General features: G+C 35.6%; 1 protein-coding gene across 9 annotated transcripts in view; it reads right to left on the reverse strand.

Annotated features, from left to right (window-relative positions):
* LOC143029172 (sorting nexin-14-like) overlaps positions 1-25,084 on the reverse strand; it is a 184,921-nt gene that overhangs the window by 62,205 nt on the left and 97,632 nt on the right. For 5 of the 9 annotated variants that reach the window (XM_076191673.1, XM_076191676.1, XM_076191670.1 and 2 more), the window contains one exon: positions 23,043-23,063. The exons of 2 other annotated variants lie outside the window; for them this stretch is intronic. In XM_076191673.1, the coding sequence (XP_076047788.1) occupies positions 23,043-23,063 (21 nt within the window). Of the gene's footprint in view, positions 1-3,258; positions 3,329-23,042; positions 23,064-25,084 lie in introns of all 9 variants that reach the window. 2 more of the 9 variants (XM_076191677.1, XM_076191679.1) reach the window with 2 other exon arrangements.

The raw sequence follows: 25,084 nt of genomic DNA on the forward strand, positions 1-25,084 counted from the left end.
ACTTACAAAAGGCTTTTGACAAAGTACCACACAAAAAGCTACCAAGAAAAATTTAAATAATAGGTGGAATACAAGGCAAGTTATTGGAATGGATGAAAGATTTCTTGAATGGAAGAAAATTAAGGTGACATTAGAGGCAAAAACTCAAATTGGAAAGATATGATAAGCAGTCCCCCAAGGCTCTGTATTGGCTCTGACAATGTTTGCCATTTATATAAATGACATGGATGAAGGCGTGTAATGTTATATGAACTTGTTTGCAGATGATGCAAAACTATTAAAGAGAGTAAATACAGAGGAAGACTGCAAATCTCTTCAAGAAGACCTGGACAAAGCATGGAAATGGAGTCAAAAGGGTTAAGTGAACTTCAACATTAAGAAATGTAGTATAATGGAGTTTGGAAAAAGCAAAAATAGAAACTTGGGTCAATATAAAATTGGTACAAAGGAAGTTAAAAAGTAAACTCGGAAAGGGACCTAGGAGTAATTATTTCAAATGACATGACACCAAACAAACATGTCAACAAATTAGTTGGAGAAGCTTTTAACTTATTAAGATCAATGAAAGTGGCCTTTGACGACATGAATAAAGAAATGGTAAAGAAAATACTAGTTACACTGATAAGACCAAAATTGGAATACATAGCGTCACTATGGACATCTAGTATATATATATATATATACATATATATATAAATCAAAGAGTAACGACAAAGATGGCACCAACACTTTGCAATTTGACATACAAACAAAGATTGGATAAATTAAATTTACCAACCCTGGAACTAAGAAGAGAAAGAGGTGATTTGATAAACATTTACAGAATTATGAAAGGGATGGAAATTCTTGATAGGGATGACCTACTAAAATGGGACAGAAGAAAACAAGAGGACACGAGATGAAACTTAAGAAAGACAGTTACAGAAGAGATCTGAAAAAGAATAGCTTTCCACACAGAATGATAGATATCTGGAACAAACTGAAAGAGGAAACAGTGAGTGCTAAAACTATACATGACTTTAAGAAAAAACTGGATGCAGAAAGATACAACAGCGGGTCACTACGAGCATAGCTCTCCTCCCACAAAATACAACTAGGTAAATACACACATACAACCAAGATTAAAACAACACATCACACACATAAGGACTAAATGCACACCTAGACTTATTGTGTTAAAATCAATAGCTGGAAAAACATTTGGACTACACAAAGGAATTAATACTGCAGTATACAAACAATGCATATGCTCAGTGATGAATTATGTGAGCCTTATATGGGCCCGTAATCTCACTATGACACACTACAACATCCTTCAAATGAAACAAAACAAAGCCCTAAAGACAATTACAGGCTGCACAAATATAATGCCTACAGACCATTTACATCATGAAACAAAAGTTCTCAAAGTTAACCCCTTCCATACTGTGACGCCTACGTAGGCGTCGTGAGGAGCAAGTGGGTACGCGAGGATGCCGATGTCGTCTTGATTATATTTATTGTAGTTGTACCTGCGTGACCCCCATACTCTGTAAACTGGCTTCATCATATTTTCTATGGTTATCAAAATTCACGGGTGAAAGAGAAAACAATTAATACAGCAGTGACCTTATTTTTTATAATGCGAGTATTATGACACAACATCGCACATCTGGCAGCTAATGCTGCCCGCGAGATTTTGGCCCGTATTGAAGGGGTTAAGGGTCACCTTGACATGAGAGGCACACAATCACTTCCTACAGCCTCCACAAACATAGCACATCCACTACATAGCAGAACACCCACACATGCCAAGAAACATCAAAACAACTCCCAAATGCCTATACTACACAAATACTCTCTTCCTCCACAACCACCAGCCTCCAGAGGCATATCCATAATCACATCACTGCTCCATCAACAAACTGAAAGACAATACATTGCTGCATGCCAGACCCTCTGATATCTATCCCTCTGAATCCTCTCTCTCCAAAAATGACAGATTCCTCCTGTTCACCATCCAGCTCTTCTAAGCTGCCAGAGGAATCTCCAACCACAGTTTCAGGAGGATTCTGCATATGGATTTGAATTTCCATCCCTACAAAATAATGATGACTCAAGAATTGAACCAAGCAGACTATGCCACCAAAATCTGTGTGAGAGAATGCTTGCACATATTGCTCCTGAGGCAGCTTTCTTCAGTAATGACAAGGCACATTTTCACCTCAGTGGGGCTGTGAATTAGCAAAATTTCCACTACTGGGCTGAAAATAACACTTGAATAATCCAGGAAGCACCACTACATTGCCCTAAACTAACAGTGTGGTGTGCAGCCGTGTCACATCACAATTTGGCGTGATAGACCTGTACTTCTTTGAGGAGGAAGGAATGACCATGACTGTGAATTCCACACATTGTGTTTCAATTTTGCAAAATTTTCTGCAGCCCAGAATGGAAAACACTGTTGAAGATCATGGATTGGGGGACATGTGGTTCCAACAGGATGGGGCTATAGCTCACACAGCCCAAAATTCACTCAATGTTTTGAGAAGAATGTTTCCTGGGCATCTGGTATCTCTGAGGGGAGATTTAGGTCATCTGATTTGAACATTTGTGATTTCTTTCTTTGGGAATATCTAAAAGAAAAGGTATTTAAACATTGCCCTCACACCCTACCACAGCTAAGGGAGTGGATTATTGAAGAAGTTAACACCATACCCCGCAACATGTATGAACGTGCTGTACGAAACTTCAAAGATCGACTCCAACAGTGTGTTGCTGTTAATAGCTGCCATCTTGAGGACATTATTTTCAGAACTTAAGGTTTATGAATGGTACTTTTATCCTCGAGTATAATATTTTTTCTCTATATACTCCCATTACTATTTTATAACTCCTAAAAACTGCTCAATTGGTTCTGCTGCATCCTGTATCTTCATTCCATGGGTGCCAAACAACAAAAGGAGCCATTAAAAGCAGTGCTTTAAAAAAAAAAAAAAAAAAAAAAAAATGAAAGCTCAAGTCTTTTCTGTTATCAATAGCATAAAGCATACATGCTAAATAAAGCAACATTAAAGAATACAAACTTCATAGCTAGATAAATATGAAGTAGACATCTAATCAAACAAAATATACACCTAATAGAAAAATCTATATCCAACATTTTTAAAAAGCAGATTATACTTGCACTGACACAAAAATAAGACCATCAAACAAGCTGTCTTGTGTGAACCCTCTAAATTATTTAAAGCTACTTATCACTAAATATCATGTGAGCACCTGTGCTCTTGAGACTCTGCTTTTGAAGGGCGAGAAAGTTGCTGAGGAACTCGAGTCTGTGCGTCTATGTCTGTGAAGAAGAAATGTCATTTTGCACAACTTCAAAAATTTTAATACTTGCTGTGTATCTTTGGTTCCAGTCCTACATTTGCACCTGATTTGACTACAAGGTTACATCAGTGTTTGTGTGTGGCTGCACATGTTTTTATGTAAATTTTGGGAAAACAGAATGAACAGATTTTCTTTTGAACATTTTAGTTTGCACTGGCACTATGACTACAATAACTATAAACATAACATAGAGATGGACCTTAAATTTAATGGGATTGCACTGAACATAATCTGATACATACACACGTGTGTATATATATATATATATATATACACACATATTGTATATGCATTAAACATAATCTGATACATACACACATGTGTGTGTATATATATATATATATATATATATATATATATATATATATATATATATATACGTTTTAAATTACCCACTGTCGGGGAAACAAAGCAAAAGAAACAGACGAACTGTATATTTTGACCACTACTGTGGTCCTCTTCAGCAGATAGGTACAAGGTAAGATGTACAAGAATATATACAGTGAGAGAGGTACAAAGTGGGAACAAGGGGAGGTGGCTCAAGTCACATGTCCGAGGTGGGGCAGATTCGGGAAGGGTAATAATTTATTCACAGCATAAGTTGTTATACAATCAGGTGACCATTGCCTTCTTGATATGTTGAAATTTGACAAGTGTTGCAGTGTATTCCAATCTTGGTCTTATCAATGTAATTAATATTTTCTTTACCATTTCCTCATCCAAGTAGTCATAGGCCACTTTCATTGATCTTAGTAAATTGAAAGTTTCACTGACTATTCTGATCATATGTTTGTCTGGTGCTGATAGTTACTCCTAGGTCCCTTTCCGAGTTGACTTTTTTAACTTCCTTTGCACCAATTTTATATTGCCCCAATATTCTATTTCTACTTTTTCCAAAGTCCATTATACTACATTTCTTGATGTTGAAGTTCACTTCCTACTTTTTACTCCATTCCCAGACTTTGTCCAGGTCTTTTTGTAGTGATTTACAATCTTCCTCTGTAGTTACTCTCTTTAGTAGTTTCGCATCATTAGCAAAGAAGTTCATATAACATTCCACATCTTCATCCATGTCATTTATATATATGGCAAACATTATTAGAGCCAATACCACCCTCATTTTTCTCTCGTTCAAGAAATCTTCCATCCACTGTAATAACTTTCCTTGTACTCCACCTATTGTTTCAATTTTTCTTAGTAGCTTTTTGTGTGGTACTTTATCAAATGCTTTTTGTAAATCTAAGATGGCACAATCTGCCCATCTGTACCTTTCTTGTGTTATTTCTATTAGCCTTGAGTAAAAGCAAATCAAACTTGTGGCACAAGATCTTCTGCGTTTAAATCCAAATTGTTTTGGATTTAGTTTATCATTCTCTTCCAGATGTTTAATCCATTTACTTTTGATAACTTTTTCACATATATTTGCTATTGTACTTGTTAGGGAAACCGGTCTATAGTTGGTTGGATTTTCTTTGTCCCCTCCTTTGTATATTGGTACAATATTTGCATTTTTCCAATCTTGTACTTTTCCTTTTTTGAGTGAGAAATCAATTATCTTGTGTATTTTGTCCATTGGCTCATTTATACATTCTTTTAATATCCAATTTGTAGTTCCATCCAGCCTGTGAGATTTTCTGATGTCAATATTTTTTTATTTGGCCTCTTATTTCTTTCTGTGTCACTACTATTTCTTTCAGGGGGGGATCTTTCTGTCCTTCCTCCCAATTTTGTGTACTTTCAATTGTGAATACAGATTTAACATGTTTGTTCATAATTTCAGCCATTTCTATTACATCATCAATATATTCATTATTTCCTTTGTGCAGTTTCACTATTTCTTGTTTATATTTTAGTTTGTAATTTACATATCTGTAGAATAGGTTGGTCCTTGCATTTTTGTATCATGTCCCTTTCATAGTTTCTTTTTCTTCCCTGCATATTCTTACATATTCATTCCTTAGTTTGATGTATATTTGCATTTTTTTTTCTTTTTTCCATCTTTTCCAAGCTTTGTCTCTTCTATCTTTAGCCTTGCTACACTTTTTGTTATACCAGCACTTTATGTACACCTGTTCTTGTTTCTTCTTTGGTATGTATTTGTCTATTCCCTCCTTGAAATATTCTTTTAACATGTTCCATTTCTTTTCCATCATTGTTTCTTCATTCAACAAGTTTTCCCAATTCGCATTTTGAAAAAATGTCCTAGTTTCTCAAAATCAGTTTTGTTGTACATTAGTCTTCCTTTTCTATATTTCTCATGTCTTCTCAAATCAATTTATTGTTTAGTTTGAACTCTATTAGTATGTGGTCACTCTTCCCAATTGGTGTCTTGTATTTCATTTTATCCACAATTTCAGGTTCTGATGTAAATATCAAATCTAGTCTCAATGGTTCTTCATTGTTTCTATATTTGGTATTTTCCTTTACCCACTGAGTCAATGTGTATTCAATGGTCATATCCAGTAGAATATTTCCCCAAAGTGCGAAAGTTTGGTAGAACATTCGTAGACTTTCTTTTGCTTCTCACGCTGGTTGAGTGAGACTGTAGTCATATTTTTTCGGGGAAGCTTTGTTAGAATTTCAGCGAGTGAAGGAATTTATTTGACATTTATGATGTTTCAAGACAATGTACAGTCACCCATAATAGTCTGTAACTGTATAACTTTAAACATATACAATTACAAGAACACAACACAATCATTTGTCACTATTCGAAGATATAAACTTCACAGGAAGTAATAAACTTATCAAGAGGTATTCGCTAGCTGGTGTCTTGGCAGCAAATGAGTTCACTAGCTGAGGTCTCGAAGCAGACTAAAACAAGTTCACTAGTTGAGGTCTCATAATCTTTTTGGTTGAGAATTGCTATCTTCCCCCCTTTATCAGCTCTTGTGATGATGATGTTTTTACAATTTGTAAGATGTTTAACTGCTTGTTTGTAACATTTGGGTAAACCAGGCTTCTTTGAAACCATCCATAATTCCTTGTAGGACACCTTTTAAGCAAAGCAAGTATTCATCATAATCATTAGCTGCTACATATTTATAAAATCCAATGATATAATCTGAGCCATGACTTTTGTCTGGTTTCATGGCAAAATTGACACCAAATCCTAACACTTCTTGTTTATGTCTAGTGAGTTCTTCATCTGACGAGTTGGCCACATTGTCTGTGAGAGAAAACTTAGTCCAAAGACTGTTATGGCACAACCTAGTTAATTTGTTATCAAGACTAACTTTATGTTTGACACTGATATAAAAATCTTTTCCAAGAGTCATCCTGATAATATTAAATACAGTGTAGTCTTGGGTCCATATCTAAGACCTATTAGGATATGCAGCTCACAATACTTGGACACAGAATTAGAACTGGTGAGCTCATAACTTTCAAAATTAGGATATCTGGGATGGTTTTCGTTCAAAGCTCTGTAGAAGGCAATAAGTAATTTTCATAAGATGCCCAACCCCAAAAATAAGTTCAATTGGAGTAATAAGAACATCACATTAACATACCATGAGTCTAATAACACCTTTTCTAAATTACTACCTAACAACCAAATTGAAATGATATTCAATTACCCCAACACTATTTATAGGAAAACAGTGAATGTACATTGCAGAATGAATGTGGACAACAGCTCTGGGGTTTACAAACTACTTTGCAAAGACTGTGATGAAGTGTACTGGGGCCAAACAGGAAGAGATTTAATAACAAGAATCAAGGAACATAAAAATTCCATCAAATATGGCCAAGAGAATTCCACAGTGTTCCTACACACCAGCAGGGAGGATCATCGCATGGACTGGGATAATGCCGCCATCATCTACAAATCCATCTGTAGTTTTTGAAGAAAAATTATTGAATCCTCCTTGATAAAACATCATCCAAATTTCAATACCTCAAAAGGTCAGTGGTCCCCTGATTGTATAACTTGGATGGCTGCAAATAAATGATCCCAAAAGTGGCCGGACTTGACCTCGCTATCTGTCAACCTTCACCCTGACCTCATCAAGGACATATGACCTGAGCCCCCTATTCCTTGTCACCTAACTGTACCCCTCTTAGCTATATTTATTCGTGTACTCAATTCTATGTATCTACCTGCTGAAGAGGACCACAGATAGTGGTCGAAATATACGGATCTTCTGTTTCTCTTATCTTATTCTCTGACAGTGAGTTAATAAGTTCCATTTTACAAATGTGCTATGACATTATATTATCACACACACACACATATATATATATATATATATATATATATATATATATATATATATATATGTGAATCACTAGTAACACAGTAACAGTGAGGTCATACAAATAATCTTATTGGTCATTGCCCCTGGAATTGAACTGCGACCTAACTTGATACCAAGCCATCATCTTACCAAATGTACCATAGGAGCTCCTATGGTGCAATTGGTGAGGTGATGGCTTGGCATCAAGTTAGGCCTCGGTTCAATTCCAGGGGTGACGGCGAGTAAGTCTATAATATATATATATATATGCAAAGTAGACCACTTGGAAAAAGGAAACTAACGAAGCAGAGCGCTTTCGTATATTACATCTTCAGCGTAACAAGTACATAGTGATAGGAATGCATAGAAAATATATACATGATACAAAGGAACAAGGACAGTTTAACTCCTCAGCCTAAATCACCTTTCAATTATCATAATGTTTTAATTTTACCATTTCAAGAAAATTTGTTAAGTATCACAGAATTATTAAAAAGATTTAACGTTAAGGTAGTTTTTAAACATGATAGTACAGTAAAACATAAACTCATCAACAATAGTATTGAAATTAAAAAAGGATGCATTTATAAAATTCCTTGCAAAATGTGTAATCAATTTTACATAGGTCAAACTGCCAAACCCTTAAACATTAGAATTGAACAACACAAGAAAAATGTTAGGGATGGCAATCATTCTAGTGGTATATTCAAGCATATTGAATTAAATAATCATCCAGTTGATTGGGGTAATGCCCAGGCAATCTATTATACCAACAACATAATAGCAAGAAATTTAATAGAGTGCATTTTGATTCATACCACCAGTAATCAAAATACCAACCTACATAAAGGCTTCTACAAACTTGATAATTTCATTTGTCAAGAAATTAGTAAGATAATATCAGGTAAAATGTAACCCAATGAATTGACCTAATGTCGCCCTGTATCATTAGTAGAAACAGTGACCCTGGCGACTGTGACCTGATGTCCCCCCACCATCTTAAGATAATTGACAATGACCTTCCACTCTCCAGGGGGTAATTGGTCGCTACGCTTATTCAAACTGTCCTTGTTCCTTTGTATCATGTATATATTTTCTATGCATTCCTATCACTATGTACTTGTTGCACTGAAGATGTAATATACAAAAGCGCTCTGCTTCGTTAGTTTCTTTTTTCCAAGTGGTCTACTTTGCATAAGTGAACACACGTACCTGTGTTCTTATCAGCATACATACATACATATATATATATATATATATATATATATATATATATATACACACACACACACACACACACACACACATACAGGGTGTCCATAAAGTCTTTGTGTAATTTTAAAAAATTATAACTTTGTAAGTTTCTGCCTGGGGTATTAGCTGCATGTTATTGTGGTTAAGTAGCAAGCAGCTGATACTTTAGGGTCTATGAGTATATGGGGCGCCCCTATAGACCAGAGCCACACATCATTTGTTCATAGAGAAATGATAATACTTTATTTACTGCGACTGTCCCTCCGTTACGCTGTCCCCACCCCTTGTTACCGTCATGTACCTTTTTTTTTGCCTAACCTTGTGGTGGGAGAAAAGAATACTGCCACCAAGTCTTCCCACTTGAGTCATGTGAGGTGACAAAAAATGGAATGGGGATAGGACTAGGCATCCTTATCCCTGTAGCCACAAAGGGGAGATTCCTAAAAAAAAGTAATGGCATAAGAGGGTCTAGGAGTTTTCCAACCAGTACCCTAAGGTTTGAGTCTTTTAATGTGTGTGGATGTGGTATAGATGAGAGTAAAAGGGAAGAGATAGGCAGTATGTTTGTGAGAAGAAAGATGGATGGGTTGACATTGAGTAAAACTAAGTTGAAAGGCAAGGGCGAGTGTGAGATTGGGAGTGTAGTTGGGAGGTTCTCAAGAATGAAGAAAGGAGGAAGAGAAGGGGTGGCTATACTAGTAAGTGAAGAGATAGGTAAGTGGGTAGTGGAGTGGAAGGAGGTTTCTTCAAGGTTAATGTGGATAAAGGTGAAACTGGGAAAAGGAGAAATACAAAAAGAAGCTGACAGAAGAGGGGGGGTGGAAGTGAAAGATAGAGTAGAACTAGGAGTGGAGGAATGGGAATGTTTCAAAGGGGGGAGTAACAAAGTGTGCAAAGATATGTGTGGAACAGGGAGGATGGGAGGAAATAGAAGCAAGGGTAGTGAGTGGTGGGATGAAGCAAAGAAGGTGGTGGAAGAGAGAAAACAAGGTTTTACAGATTGGTTACAAAACAGGATGAGAAAATCATATGTGAGGTACAAAGAAAAGAGAAGACAAGTAAAACATAAGATGAAGGAGGCAAAGAGGAGAGATGTGAAATGGGGTAAGAATATGACAAAAAACTTTGAAAATGATAAAAAGATGTTTTGGAAAGAAATTAAGAGAGGAAAAGGAGGTGAATCAAGTAGAGAAGAAAAGATAAAAGGTGGAGATGGAGAGATGATAAAGGAAGAGACAGCAGTAAAGGGAAGATGGGCAGAGTATTTTAGGGAGTTGCTAAATGTGAAGGATAGGGAGGGAAAGGTAGTTGCAGTGGAAAGTGCTAACAAAATGAGTGATGAGTGAGGAAAATGGAAGAGAAATAAGGAAAGATGAGGTGAAAGCAGTTATTAAAATGATAAGAGCAGGTAAGGCACCTGGGTTGGATGGGTGTAATGCAGAATATAAAATGAGGTACAGTGATGGTGGACTGGCTGGTGAGGTTATTTAATGTTTGTTTAAGAGAGGGTAGAATGCTGGAGGACTGTATAGTTCCACTTTACATGGAAGAAAGGGACATGTGTGAGTGTAGTAGTTTCAGAGGGATCAGTTTGTTAAGTGTAGTTGGGAAAACTCATGGGAGGGTTTTGATTGAGAGGATTAGGGAGGAACAGAGGGAGTAATTGGTGAGGAACAGGATGGGTTTAGGACAGGTAGGGTTTGCGTAGATTAGATTTCTGCAGTAAGGAATATTTGTAAGAAAGCTTTAAGAAAAGGTAAGGATGTTTTTTTGGCTTTCATGGATTTGGAAAAGGCTTATGACAGGGTAGAGAGGAAGGCACTGTGGGAGGTATTGCAGATATATGGGATAGGAGGAAACCTGTTTAAAGCAGTCAAGAGTTTTTATGAAAGTAGTAGAGCTTGTGTTAGAATCTGAAATGGAGAGAGTGAGTGGTTTGAGAAAAAGGTGTGAATTCACCAGGGATGTATTATGTTGCTTTGGCTGTTCAATTTATACTTGAATGGGGTGACTCGTGAGGTATTTGCAAGTGTAATGGGTCGGGGAGTGGAGATGGTTAAAGGAAATGGAGAAAAATGATAGATAAGCCAGGTGTTGTTTGCTGACGACACTGTGCTTGTAGCAGGATTAGAGGAGGGATTGAGGAAGTTAGTGACAGAGTTTGGGAAGGTGTACAAAAGGAGGTTGAAGCTAAATGTGGGTAAAAGTAAGGTGATGAGATGTACAAGGGGAAAAAGTGGCAGCAGACTGGAAGTGAATATTAAGGAAGACAGACTGGAGGAAGTGCAGAGTTTTAGATACTTGTGTGTGAATATGGTGGGAAAGGGAGAATTGGAGGTGGAGGTGGAATGTAGAATGAGGGAAGCAAATAAATGCATTAGGGGATTAGAAAGTATAATGAGAAATAGACATTTGGGAGTGGATGCTAAGAGGAGATTGTATGGAGTGATTGTGTGCACTGTATGGAGTAGAAACATGGAACATACGAGAGGAGGAGAGGAGTTTGAATGTGCTTGAGATGAGGTGCCTGACAAGTATGACAGGGGTTACTAGGCTGGATAGAGTGAGAAACATGGAGGTGAGGAGAATGGGGTGGAAAAGGAGTTAGGAGGTAGGGCTGATGAAAGAGTATTGGGATGGTTTGGACACATGGAAAGAATGAGTGAAGAAAGGCTAGTAAAAGATGTGTGGAAGGTAGAGGTAGAAAGAGTGAACATGAGGGGGCAACTAAGGATGAAATGAATAGATGGGGTAAAGGGGGCATTGGGAAAGAGGGACATGTCTGTTGAGGAAGGAAGTGAAAAGACAGATGACAGGGTTATGTATGGATGATGCTGTGATGCATGAAAGGGAGTGGGTGGAGGATGGAGGGTGAGGGAGTATATGTGAAAAAATAATTTTATGTGGCCTGAAGGGGTTTCTCTCTGTCTTATCTTTTTTTCTGCATGTGGGGATGAAGAGGGGAGGGTTGCTGATTTAATGAAGTGGCCTTGCTGTAGATGTGCTGTGTCTTGCAACACTGCTTCTGACCCAGGGCAGTGGACGAGATGCAGGGATGATCTGTCATCCAAGAGGAACCAAGATATGAGGGAGGGAGGTGGGTGAATGGGAGTGGAGTGTGGGGATGGAGTGGGTGGGAATGGATTTTATGCCTTTGTTTTTTGGCTACCTCCCTTGTAAGGAGGAAAAAGCCTTTGGTATATGTATGTAGGTCGCAAATGATTTTAGAGAACTGCAAAATTGTATTACTCTTTGTATTGTTAATGGTGTTGGACATGTGTGGGAAAAAAAAAAAAAAAACAAAAAAAAAAAAATATATATATATATATATATATATATATATATATATATATGCATGAGGAGGAATGGCCAGGGGGGGGGGGTTAGTATGTGTGAGTAATTTTTGACGCAGCCCGAAGGGATTTCTCCCCTCTCCTTATATGCAAGGGGGGACGGAGAGGGGGGGGTCGCCGATTAAATGAAGCGGCCTTGCTGTGAATGTGCTGTGTCTTGCGACACTGCTTCTGACCCAGGGCGGTGGGCAGGGTGCAGGGATGACCCGTCATCCAGGAGGTGCTCAGATGAGAGGGAGGGTGGGAGGGGTGTGGAGTGTATTTAGGGATGAGTGTTTTTATGCCTTTCCCTTTTTGGCTACCTCCCTTGGAAGGGGGAAAAAGCCTTGGTATATGTATGTATGTATATATATATATACAGGGAAGACAGGGGCTGGTTGTCACAAGTGTTGTATTTTCAGTCAATAGAGGGCAGCAGCAGTGTAACCACTGTTGCCATTTATATTTACCTAGTTACCTAGTTGTATTTTGTGGAAAGGGGAGCTACGCTTGTGGAGTCCTGCCTTTGTATCTTGCAGTGTCTAGTTTGCTCTTAAACTCATGAATGGTTTTTGCACACACTATTTTTTCATCCAGTTTGTTCCAAGTGTCCACCACTCTCTGTGGAAAACTGTTTTTCTTCAGATCTCCTTTGTAGCTATGTTTTTTATTTTCTTTCCATGCCCTCTTGTGTCTCTTGTCCCAGTTTAACAAGTCCTCTCTATCAAGTATTTCTGTGCCCTTCATGATTCTGTAGATGGTCAATAGGTCGCCTCTTTCTCTTCTTTGCTCCAGAGTCGGTAACTCTAGTTTAGCCAATCTCTCCTCATATGACAAGTTTGCAAGTGCAGGTGCCATTTTTGTGGCTGCTCCCCTGATTCTTTCTATTTTCTTTATATTCTTTTTGGTACTGGGTGACCACAATGTCCCCGCACATTCTAGTCTAGGCCTTATCAGTGTGACCAATATTTTTTTTAATCATTTCTTTGTCCAAATATGTAAATGCCACTTTTATTGATCTTAGCAAGTTGTAGGATTCTCTGAAAATTTTGTTTATCTGTTTATCACAGGACAAGTCGTTTGAGATAATTACACCCAAGTCTTTTATGGATCTCTCCTGCCATGTGTCCTGAGCTCCAACAGTAGTCTACTTTTTGCCCTGTTAAGTTAATTTCTGACATACCACTATATCTGTTACTATAAGCAACTGCCTAAAGACAAAGAAGCTGTAACTACTGTATTTATTTACCTAGTTGTAATATATGGGAGGGGAGCTATGCTCGTGGTGACCTGTCTTTGTATCTCTCCGCATCAAGTTTTATCTTAAAATCTTGTATAGTGTTAGCACATACTGTTTTGTTGTCTAATTTGTTCCATGTATTTATCGCTCTGTGTGGGAAACTGTTCCTTTTCAAGTTTTTTCTATAACTATCCTTTTTCAATTTTTTTCCGTGTCCTCTTGTTTTACCGTTTTCCCATACTAATAGGTCGTTCCTGTCTAAAACTTCCATTCCTTTCATTATTCTGTAGATAGTTAGCAAATCTCCTCTTTCTCTTCTTTGTTCCAGAGTTGGTAGGTTCAATTTGGATAGTCTTTGCTCATATGTTAGTTCGGCGAGTGTCGGTGCTAGTTTGGTTGTCGCTCTTTGTAATCTTTCTAGTTTCTTAATATTCTTTTTGGTACTGGGTGTCCAAAGTGATGCTGCGTACTCAAGTTTTGGTCTTATTAGTGTAGTTAGTATTTTCCTTATCATTTCTTCATCCATATAAGTAAATGCCACTTTGATTGCTCTCAATAAGTTATAGGTTTCTCCGAACATCTTATTTATATGCTTATCTGGTTTCATGTCCTTTCCAATCATCACTCCAAGATCTTTTTCAGTTTTTTTTTTCTTCCCCAATTCTGTAATCTTTTGACATTCTGTTTCTACTCTTTCCAAATTCCATTATACCGCATTTCTTAATATTGAATTTTACTTCCCACTTTAGAGTCCAATTCCATATTGTGTCCAGATCTTGTTGCAATGAGTTGCAGTCCTCTTCCGTTTTTACCTTCTTAAGTAATTTTACATCTACAAAAAAAATTATATAGCACTCCATGCCTTCATTCATGTCATTAATGTATACAGCGAACATGATCGGGGCCAGTACTGATCATTGCGGGACACCGCTTTTTACTTCTTCCCAGTTGGAGAATTTTTCTCTAATTACAACTCTCATTTTCCTCCCAATCAGGAAGTCTTTCATCCATTCCAATAATTTTCCTCTGATGCCACCTTTTGACTCTATCTTATTTATTAGTTTCCTATGAGGTACCTTATTGAATGCCTTTTGCAGGTCCAGAAAAGCAGTCTGCCCATCCATCTCTTTCTTGTATTATGTCTACTAATCTTGAGTAAAAGCATATCAGATTTGTTGTACAGGATCTCCCTTGTCTAAATCCAAATTGATTTGGGTTCAGTATAGATTTTTCTTCCAGGTATTTAACCCATCTGTTTTTGATCACTCTTTCACAAATTTTTGCTATTGTGCTTGTTAGTGAGACCGGTCTGTAGTTAGATGGATCTTCTTTATCACCTCCCTTATAAATTAGTACAATGTTTGCTTTTTTCCAGTCCAATGGTACTTTTCCTTCTTTAAGTGAGGATTTAATTTTATCATATATTTTGTCAGTTAATTCTTCCATGCATTCTTTCAGTATCCAGTTTGCTATTCCGTCTGGGCAATGTAATTTTCTGACATCCAGGGTTTTAATTTGATCACCGCTTTCTTTTTGTGTTACATTTATTTCTTTCATTGCTGGGGATAATTCTCTCTCTCTAACTTCACTGTTAGGTGAGTTTTCTATTGTGAATACTGATCTGAAGTGTGTTGAATATACATTGTTGCTTCAAAAGAGCATACAACTGATTTTTGCTTAACAGCATATTTGATCTGTCTACATCAATAACTGTACAAAACTCTGTTGGGGCTGGCTATCACAGAGCATGTGGGGTTGATTGTCACATGTGACAACCAACCCCAAATAATATAGCATCATACTATTCATATGAAAAGTAACCTTAGATTTTGCCTATTTTGGTAAGTTTGTAAAAGTGTATGGGTTCATTTTAATTATCTCTTGGCATTTTATCATAAAAAATATTACATCATAGTCTATTCTAAATACCAAGATAAACTTTTTTTTTCATTTTCAACAAGGATGAGGGCATTCTAGGATACATTAGGTAGGGATCCCTGATATCTTTGATCTTGACTTAGCCCAATGAACGAGTAGCTGTTTTTTTTTTGTTTTGTTTTTTTAAGAAAAGAAGTAAATTTAATTGAACATGTTTCACTGGATATTTAGAACTGCTAAACATGATAGTATAATTTATTTTGTGATGAAATAAATATAAATAACTAAAACACTTTTCCAAACTTTATTGCTCTTATTTTTGTTATTTCAGGTAGGTGACTTGTGGCAGTGATGGTTTGTAACTTTAAGAAGAAGAATGACAGAGGGCAAGTGTCCCCTGATGTAATGGTTCAGGCTGTCTGCCAAGTGAAGTTTATATCTATGAAAAAATTAGTCATGAAGAAATTACCAGAAACAACCCTATACCTCAAACCTCTGTTGGCTACATAAGAAATATGTTAATATTCACTGCAGAAATGGAAAATCTCTTGGTGGATTACATCTTGAAGGCATCTGCAATATACCAAGGTTTGTCACCAAAAGAAATTCCTAAGTGGGCTTTTCAGCTGGGTAAAGCAAATGCTTTATCAATGACACTGAAGTGGTTTGAAACATAGCAAGCTGGAGCAGACTGGTTTACTGGTTTTCTAAAGTGTCATCTCACACTGTCAATCTGAACCCCAGAGGCAACAAGTTTGGCATATGCTAGCAGTTTCAATAAGACCAATGTGAGTTTATTTTTTGACAAACTTTTTGATGTATTTAGTCATTACAATCTGCAAGCCAAATATATATGGAACATGGATGAAACTGGTGTCACTACAGTTCAGAAGCCTGACAGGGTAGTGGCATGCTGGGGTTACAAGCAAGTGGGATTTCTAACTTCAGGAGAGAGGAACACTTGTTATCATTGCCTGTGCTGTCTCAGCTACAGGAAATAGTGTCCCACCATTTTTTTTTTTCCATGGGTCTACTTCAAAGATTTCCTGAAAGATGCATCTCCAGGCAGTAAATGTGCAGCCAATCCTTCAGGATGGATGAAAGAAAAAAGCTTCTGCATATTTTTGAAGCATTTTGTTGAAAATATCAGATGCTAAAAGGAGCATCCATGCCTTCTGCTATTAGATAATCATGACTCACACCTTTCCATTGATGGTGTGGATTATGCAAAAGATAATGGATTAATAATGTTGTCCTTTTTACCTCTCATTGTCTACAACCTCTTGACAAATCAGTGTATGGGCCATTCAAAAAATTTGTCAACAATTCTTGTGATGCCTGGATGGTTAATCACCCAGACCATACAATGACTATCTATATCATCCCTAAAATCATCAAGACAGCATATTCTCTTGCTGCAACACCAAACAATATCACAGGTGGATTTAGATCAACTGGTATTATTCCTTTCAATCGAGACATATTCAGTGATGCAGACTTGGCTCCAGGTTATACGACTGATCATCTGATGATCAACAATGCCACTGTTGCAGATCCTAGTACTGCAGACAACAATGAGATTGATGATCAACCTAAAACTGACAGAGAGCCTCAGTCTGTGACTGATAAAGACCAACAGTCTGACAGGAATGTTGAACACCAGCCTGTGACAGATAAAGAGGCTGAGCCAGGATCTAGTAATATAATCCCTAACAAGTCTACAACAAAAGAGCCAGGAACAAGCACATCAAATTAAGAAAATACTGTGACAACTTCAGAAACTCAAAGTCTAGGTTTGACAACTCCTGATAACATCAGACCATTCTGCAAAGCAGGACCAAGAAAGAAAGTACAGGAAACAGTAGTAAGTGTCACACAGCTGTCCTGAGGTGATACTCCTGTCAAAGAATCTTTGAAAGACATAAAGATGCCCTCTAAAGCAAGGAACAACACAGGCAAGAAACTCTTTCAGAAGAAATCAAAGAAAGGAACAAGGAGAAACAGTAGAGGCAAGAGAAAGTCTCAAGCAAGCACACCTGAATTCTCGAAAGATGAAGAATGGTTCTGTCTTGTTTGTATGGAGCCTTATTCCAACAGCAGGCCTGGGGAAAAGTGGGTGCAGTGTCCCAGCTGCAAACTGTGGGCACATGATGACTGCACTCCAGGAGGATCCTACTATATTTGCCAAAAGTGTGATTTGGAATCAGAATGAACCACAATAACTTAATGTTTTTCTATTATTAGAAATTTCTTTATGAATACATAAATTCCTAATTTTCCTAATTTTTGTTTTCATAGTTAAATCAATGAAAGGCAATGGTTCAGTGTTTATAAAGATGGTTAAAGTGAATAGTGCAATTTCTTTAGTTACCAATTTTACATGAAACTATCTGGTTTAATTTTTATACATCATACTACTGTAAATCAGGGAACAATGAAATTGCTACAGTAATTAGAGTTCACATATCTTTCACGTCCATTTACAATTTGGCAAAGCAATTCAATCACTATTGTTCTGCTTTTACAACCCATCTTCAACTATCAAAGGTTCTGCAAGTTTGAAAAGGTAATAAAAATAAAGAAGTGGGTAAAATCACAATATTTCTATAGAAAAAGACTTCCCTGCTCTAAATAATTCTTTATCTGGCATTACATGGCTTTTAATGACATTATAAAAACCTTTTTTCTATGTTTTGTGGCTATGTGACAACCATTCCCATGATGGGGATGGTTGTCACACTTTAAAAAATATTTTGTTTTGAAAAATACTCCAAAAAGGGTACAAAAGGATCACAAATATACCAGTGGATAGCTTAAAGGTCAAACTTATATTTGATCACCACAATACTTGCCATTATGTTGAATCTTTGACAAAAATAAATAAAATGTGAAAATTGTGACAACCAGCCCCGGTCTCCCCTCTATATATATATATATATATATATATGTATATATATATATATATATATGATATATATATATATATGTATATATATATATGATATATATATACATATATATATATACATATTATACATATATATATACATATATATATTATATACATATATATATATACACATATATACATATATATATACACATATACATATATACATATATATATACATATATTTACATATATACATATACATATACATATATACATACATATATATACATATATATATATATACATATATATATATACATATATATATATATATATACATATATATATATACATATATATATATATATATATACCGTATATACTCGTCTATAGGTCGATCTCGTGTATAGGTCGACCCCCCATTTTTGGCCAAAAAATCTGGAATTTTCCATATACCTCATGTATAGGTCAAGTGGTTTGTTTTTGTTTTTGGTGCTGTGAGCATTCCACTGCCTTAATGCTTTGAAGTAGCATGGCTTGCCTGGTATAGCAATTGATTATTATGGTTTTTTCACTTCATTAATTCTGATGTATTCTGGTTTATGTTTTTTCAAGTTCACTGATTTTAATATTTAATAAGTTTCACTGAAATTGCCATTTCAGCGGAGTGAAAAACTTGAACAGATTGCCAAGTACAGTATTCGGAATAAACTGGCTAGGCGTATTTCGTTAGAAAAAAATTTAACCAACACTCAGAGTTAGTCTTGTAATCTCAACTGTGCAGATGATCAGGCTAATGATAATGTGGAGGAGAAAGATGATGTTGATGTTCCTATGGCTGATGAGGTTGATTCGTATGACGATACTCGACACAGAAGTGAGTGGGAGGAGCTGTTTGGTGGTGAAGATGACGACATCAAGGAAAACGATTTTGGTGGATTTCAGTTAAAATATTTAGGATTATACCATGTGTCACTGTAACAGTAACAAGTTGGCAATACTGAACAGTTTGTTTTCGTGATGGTGAGATCCATGCATTGTTTTGGTAATGGTAACAATAACATATACCATGTAGAAAGCTAAATTTGGGTAAATTTTTAGTTTCGACCAAGGGCGCAACATAGCAATAAAAATTGATTATTAATTTTGTAGATTATAATGTATCAACGTAATATGCAATTTTGTGATCGGAAATAAAAAAACAAGAAAGATGCTAAAACATTTCATAAGTAATGAAGTTGTGTCGGACGAATAGTACGTCATATTTGTTATGATACATGCCGACGACGAAGAAATGAGAAGTTGGCGGGCTTTTCAACCACTTAGCTTGCTGGCTATACAAAGTTCTTGCAGCTTGAAGGAATGCATGTATCTCCGCTCCATAACATTCCTTCAAGAAAATGTACCTGGCGAGGTACTGTCGGAAGCACCGAGGCCGTCAATTGACAGACAAGATGGCGTTCCGATCCTATGCTTGTGGCAAGGTATTTTTCATTTTCACTTCCGCCCACAAAATTGCATATTACGTTGATACATTTTAATTTATAAAATTAATGATTAATTTTCTATTGCTAAACTATAAAAAAAAAAAAAAAATAAATTTGAGAATATCACAGCATTTCATTATTTTTTTTAAACAATTATGGGTACTGTAATAGTATACATGATATAATAAGCTCGCCTGTGTTAAGAAATTTAACAAACAGGTAAAACCACAGTATGGGGTTACCGTATCTAGAAGGAATTTTACATGTTTTAGTACGTACCGTGTATTTTATGTACCCATTGTTTACTGGTAGTATTTAGTAGGTAAATATTTTGATTTCTGAACCTAAAGAAAAGGTAAGAGTTCTTCCTAGCCTTTCTTGTCATGTCTGGATTTCAACCTAACAAGATTATTACTTGTGTATAGGTCGACCCCTAGGTTTTGGCCTAAAGAAATATCCTTAAGATTTCGACCTATAGACGAATATATACGGTATATATATATATATATAATTCTACTATATATTTATATATTATACATGGATATATATGTGTATATATATATATATATATATATATATATATAAGATGGGAGGGAGGGTGGAGGGGTGTGGAGTGTTTTCGGGGATGGAATGGGTGGGAATGATTTTGTCCCTTGTCCTTTTTGGCTACCTCCCTGGTAAGGGAGAAAAAGCCTTGGTATATGTATGTATGTATATATATATATATATATGCATACATATACCAAAGGCTTTTTCCCCTTACACAGGGGATAGCCAAAAAGAAAAAAGGCATAGAAACCACTCCCACCAATTCCATCTCCTATACACTCAACTCCTATTCACCCTCCTCCCTTCCTCTTATCTTGGATATATAAATATAAATATATATATATATATTATATATATATATATTATATGTATATATATACATTTTATATACATATATATATATATATATATATATATATATATATATATATATATACATAAATATATATATACATAAATATATAAATATATATATATATATTTATATATATATGTATCATGTATAGATTGTCTTCGTTCTAACACTTTTTACAGATTCTTTATATTACAAAGACTAGTGAAGTTATAATTTTTTTAATGTGCACATGGACTTTATGGACACCTTGTGTGTGTGTGTGTGTATATATATATATATATATACAGGTAGTCGTCGACTTACGACCGAGTTCGGTTCTGACAGACAGGTTGTAAGTCGATCTGGACGCAAGTCAGATTTTATATATATACAGTATATATTAACCTTTATATATTATTTTTGTTACTGTATATATATACTGTATATTATATTTACCATACTGAAATAATCTTAGCATCTTTGAACTATGTTGTATAGTATTTCTAACCTTTTTATAATTTTATCTGATTTTCTTTGGGAAACGTAGTTTAGGCCTAAGCATACTGAATAAAATCCTGTCATCTTTGACCTATGATATTAGATACTTTATTTTTTAACATTTTTATTATTTTACCACCAGACTTTCTTTAGGAAACGTATGCATACTGAATAAAATCGTATTATCTTTGAGCTACGTTCTTTAATATTCATTAACTTTTTATAATTTTTGTTAGGAAACGTAGCCTAGGCCTACGCATACTGAATAAAGTCCTGTCATCTTTGACCTACAAATACTTTTTTGTTTGTTAAATACATATCATTGCAAGGCACAATCAGGAAAATTTCTATTTCAAAACACATTCTTCTCGTTTACGTACTATACCGAAAATATTGACAACAGAGCATAAACAAAGTTTACTGTTACATTTTAGTAATCGCAAAACATAAAAATACAAAATGCTGTACCGAACATATTGTTATCGACAACAAACTAAGCATAAAAAAGTTTTACTGTTACATTTCATTAATTGCAAAACATATAAAAATACAAAACGCAAGGTAAAATTTTATTTCAAAACATTCTTTTCGTTAACGTACTGTACTGAACATATTGTTATCGACAACAAATTAGCCTAGGCACAAAAAAAAGTTTTACTGTTACATTTTATTAATTGCGAAATATATAGAAATACAAAATGCAATGCAAAATTAGGAAATATTTTACTTCAAACAAACAAAATGAAAGAATAATTAGCTGGCTGAAATGCTAATGCCGCTGGCAGCCTGCCAAAATTGTCGTACTTGCGTCTTGTGGCGTGCAAAGTAATTGTACTGCACTGCCGGGCATAACATTGCAATTCTATTACTCTATTAAATGTTAGATATTATTGCACTATCTCGTGGTCGTAAAGTCGATCAGTCGTAAGTCGCATAGGTCGAAAGTTGACGACTACCTGTATATATATATATATTCAATGGAAATACTTGAATGATAAAAAACAGTAGATGGGCAAAATCATTTAATGGAAATATCTGAGAGAATATGAAAATCTTAGTAGCAGACCCAGTGTTTGTCACAGTAACCACAGTGAAATGGTGGTACTTCTGCACTTATCCATCTGTCAATCTTAGTGCTGATCAGGCTAAAAAATATCATATGATTCCTGTATTTTTGCCATGATTATTACCAAAATATTGTTCCAAAGCAACATTCAAGTGATTCTAGGTGTGAGAAAGACCCCAAAATAAAATAATCATAATTTTCATTAAAGATATGGGTGTGTGCTTTGACTAAGCCACCTCCTTTTAATGGGAAAGGGCCTTTTGTACAAGTATCCTGTATTATTACTGAATTTTCTAAAGTATTCTTATTTAACTGAAATTTGCATTTAATGGGGTAACATTAGCCCTGAAGTTACTGTTAAACTGAAGTTCAATCTATAGTCCTGTATGTGCATTTTAACTCCTAGGGTCTGAAACAGCATAGTTTCATTACTATTCACTGCAATGACTGCCACAGGTCTGTATCAATACAAATACTACTTCTGTATAAAGACAATTAAAAACATAGTTGTAACAATGTTATGCAATGCCCTACTCAAAACATAGTAAGAAAAGAAAGTAAATGTTAATGAAGTCAGTATGCAGGAAATTAACCATTATGATCATGCAACTATAAATCCTTTTTGATTATACACTATATTCATCTTGTCCTAGCTATCACCAGTTAACTTTTTTAGTTAAGTGATACCTCTCAGATAGTAGGTTTTTAAGTTTGTTTTTCATACCCAAAGTCCAGATGAAAATTACCGTATGTATATTCCATTCTCATGGTCTATAATAGAATGGAGATTCTTAGGTTCAAAATATTAATCTACACTGACCTGATGAACAGTTAGTAAGAACCAATATTAACACTACATTACAGTGATCACCTTAAGTCCTAAAAACAAATATTCATAATATACCTGTTCCTTCCAGGGGAGGTACTAGATGGAAAAATGAAAACATACATGAGTGAAGTTTACAATGTTCTGAACAATAAAAGCATATTATACATGATAATTGTTGCCTCAAATTTCATTGACTGAAAACCCACAGCCCCACAGTGGCTGGCAACAGTTCTCAGGCATTCCTCTAGATCTCTGTAAAGAAATGTTTAACATTTGTCTGTGTTGCATAAGTGGGACCATTTTCATGTCACTGGCTTACAGGAGAAGGATATGGATAGTAGTTGCTGACTGTCAATGCTCCTTGCATGAAAAGGTGGAGGAAATAGTCAAGTTGACAGATATCTTAGGCCCAGTCCAAAGACAGATCTTGAGCCCTCCCATAGATCTCTCTGGGCAGAATCTCTGGAATGATGTCTACAATGTACTTGTGTGGGACTGTTTCACCAGTAATCAGTAGTATGAGGAGAGCTGCTGCTAGTTGTCATTTCTCCTTTTGTTTAAAAGTGGAAGAAAGACAGTCAAAGTTGATAGAGAGAGATTTGGGCCCAGTTCAAAGACAGAATTGCAGCCATTTAGAGCTGCACCTATATATGGAAGTGAGAAAGTTATTGGGTTTTGAAGATGGACAGCAGAAAGATGATTCTCTCTGATATCTGTCTTGCAAGACCACCCTTTGCAGGTACCTGTTATTGGTCCCATAAAATGTACTTCACTGCATAAGTCAATGACTTTGTGTTTAGATACCTAGACAGCATTGTTAGCACCTATAACATGCACAAGTTTTAGGCAAATGTATATACATGTATACTCAATAAATATGAATTTCAGAGATTTACCCCATCTTGGGTATTGGCTGCATGTTATTGTATTTACCTAGTTGTATTCATCTAGTTGTATTATACGGGAAGGGAGCTATGTATCTTTGTATCTTTCAGCATCAAGTTTGTTCTTAAATTCTTAAACAGTTTTTGCGCACACTATTGCTTTATCTAATTTATTCCAGATATCCACCACTGTGTGGGAAGCTATTTTTTTTCAGATCTCTTCTATAATCATCCTTTTTGAGTTTCTTTTTATGTCCTCTTGTTTTTCTCTTGTCCCACTTTAATAAAGCAATGGGAATAGGTGAAAGAAATGACAGAGGTGAGATGTTAATCAATTTTGCAGTGGACTACAACATGAAGATAATGAACACTTTCTTCCAAAAGTGAGTAGGTCACAAATGGATCTGGAAAAGTCCAAATGGAACAAAAAAGAATGAAGTAGACTACATATTAGGAGATGAGAGCAAGAGCGTTAGCAATGTTATGGTCATAAATAAAGTCAACATAGTGACCACAGAATGGTAGGTTGTACAGCTAAATTCAATTTCAGAGCCAAGAGAAATAAACTAGTTTTAAAAAAGGAAATCACTCTTGCAGAGATTAAGGATAATAAGAATAAATTTCAGTTAGAAATTAAAAATATATTTGAAGCTCTAAAAACTAACGAGGGCACTGTCGATGATATGAATGTGAATTTAGTGAATATCATTAGGGAATCAGCAGAGAAATTAGTCAGTACAAAAAGTATTAGAGAAAACAAATACTCCAAGGCTACAAATGACCTAATTAAAATAAGAAGGACCATACAGATTTAAAGCAAAAAGAGACAAAATAGAAAGAGTAGAACTAAACAAGATTATCAACAAAAGGCAGAGACCATAAAAAAAAAAAAAAAAAAGAGAAACATGGATAAATAGAGGAAACTATTCAGAAAGGTAAGATTATTAAAGGGACCGAGCGCAGACATGCTTTAGGAAGACAGCAAATGATATGTTTGAAAGATAGGAATGGAGAAATCATTAAATGTAGAGACAGAATGATAAAAAGAGTAGAAGAATTTTACCAAGAGCTTTACTTGTCAAAGACTGTAGTTGAGTCAATAAATTCATCTGTAGACATTAGTAGTGTACCAGATATTACAAAGGAAGAAGTAGGATTTGCTCTAAAAAATATGAAATGAGGAAAAGCACCTGGGGAAGATGGTATATCGATAGATCTGTTGAAAGACGTAGG

Source organism: Oratosquilla oratoria, chromosome 10 (genome assembly GCF_046742065.1).
Source record: "Oratosquilla oratoria isolate Oo_2021 chromosome 10, ASM4674206v1, whole genome shotgun sequence".
In the NCBI taxonomy this organism is placed as follows: Eukaryota; Metazoa; Arthropoda; class Malacostraca; order Stomatopoda; family Squillidae; genus Oratosquilla; species Oratosquilla oratoria.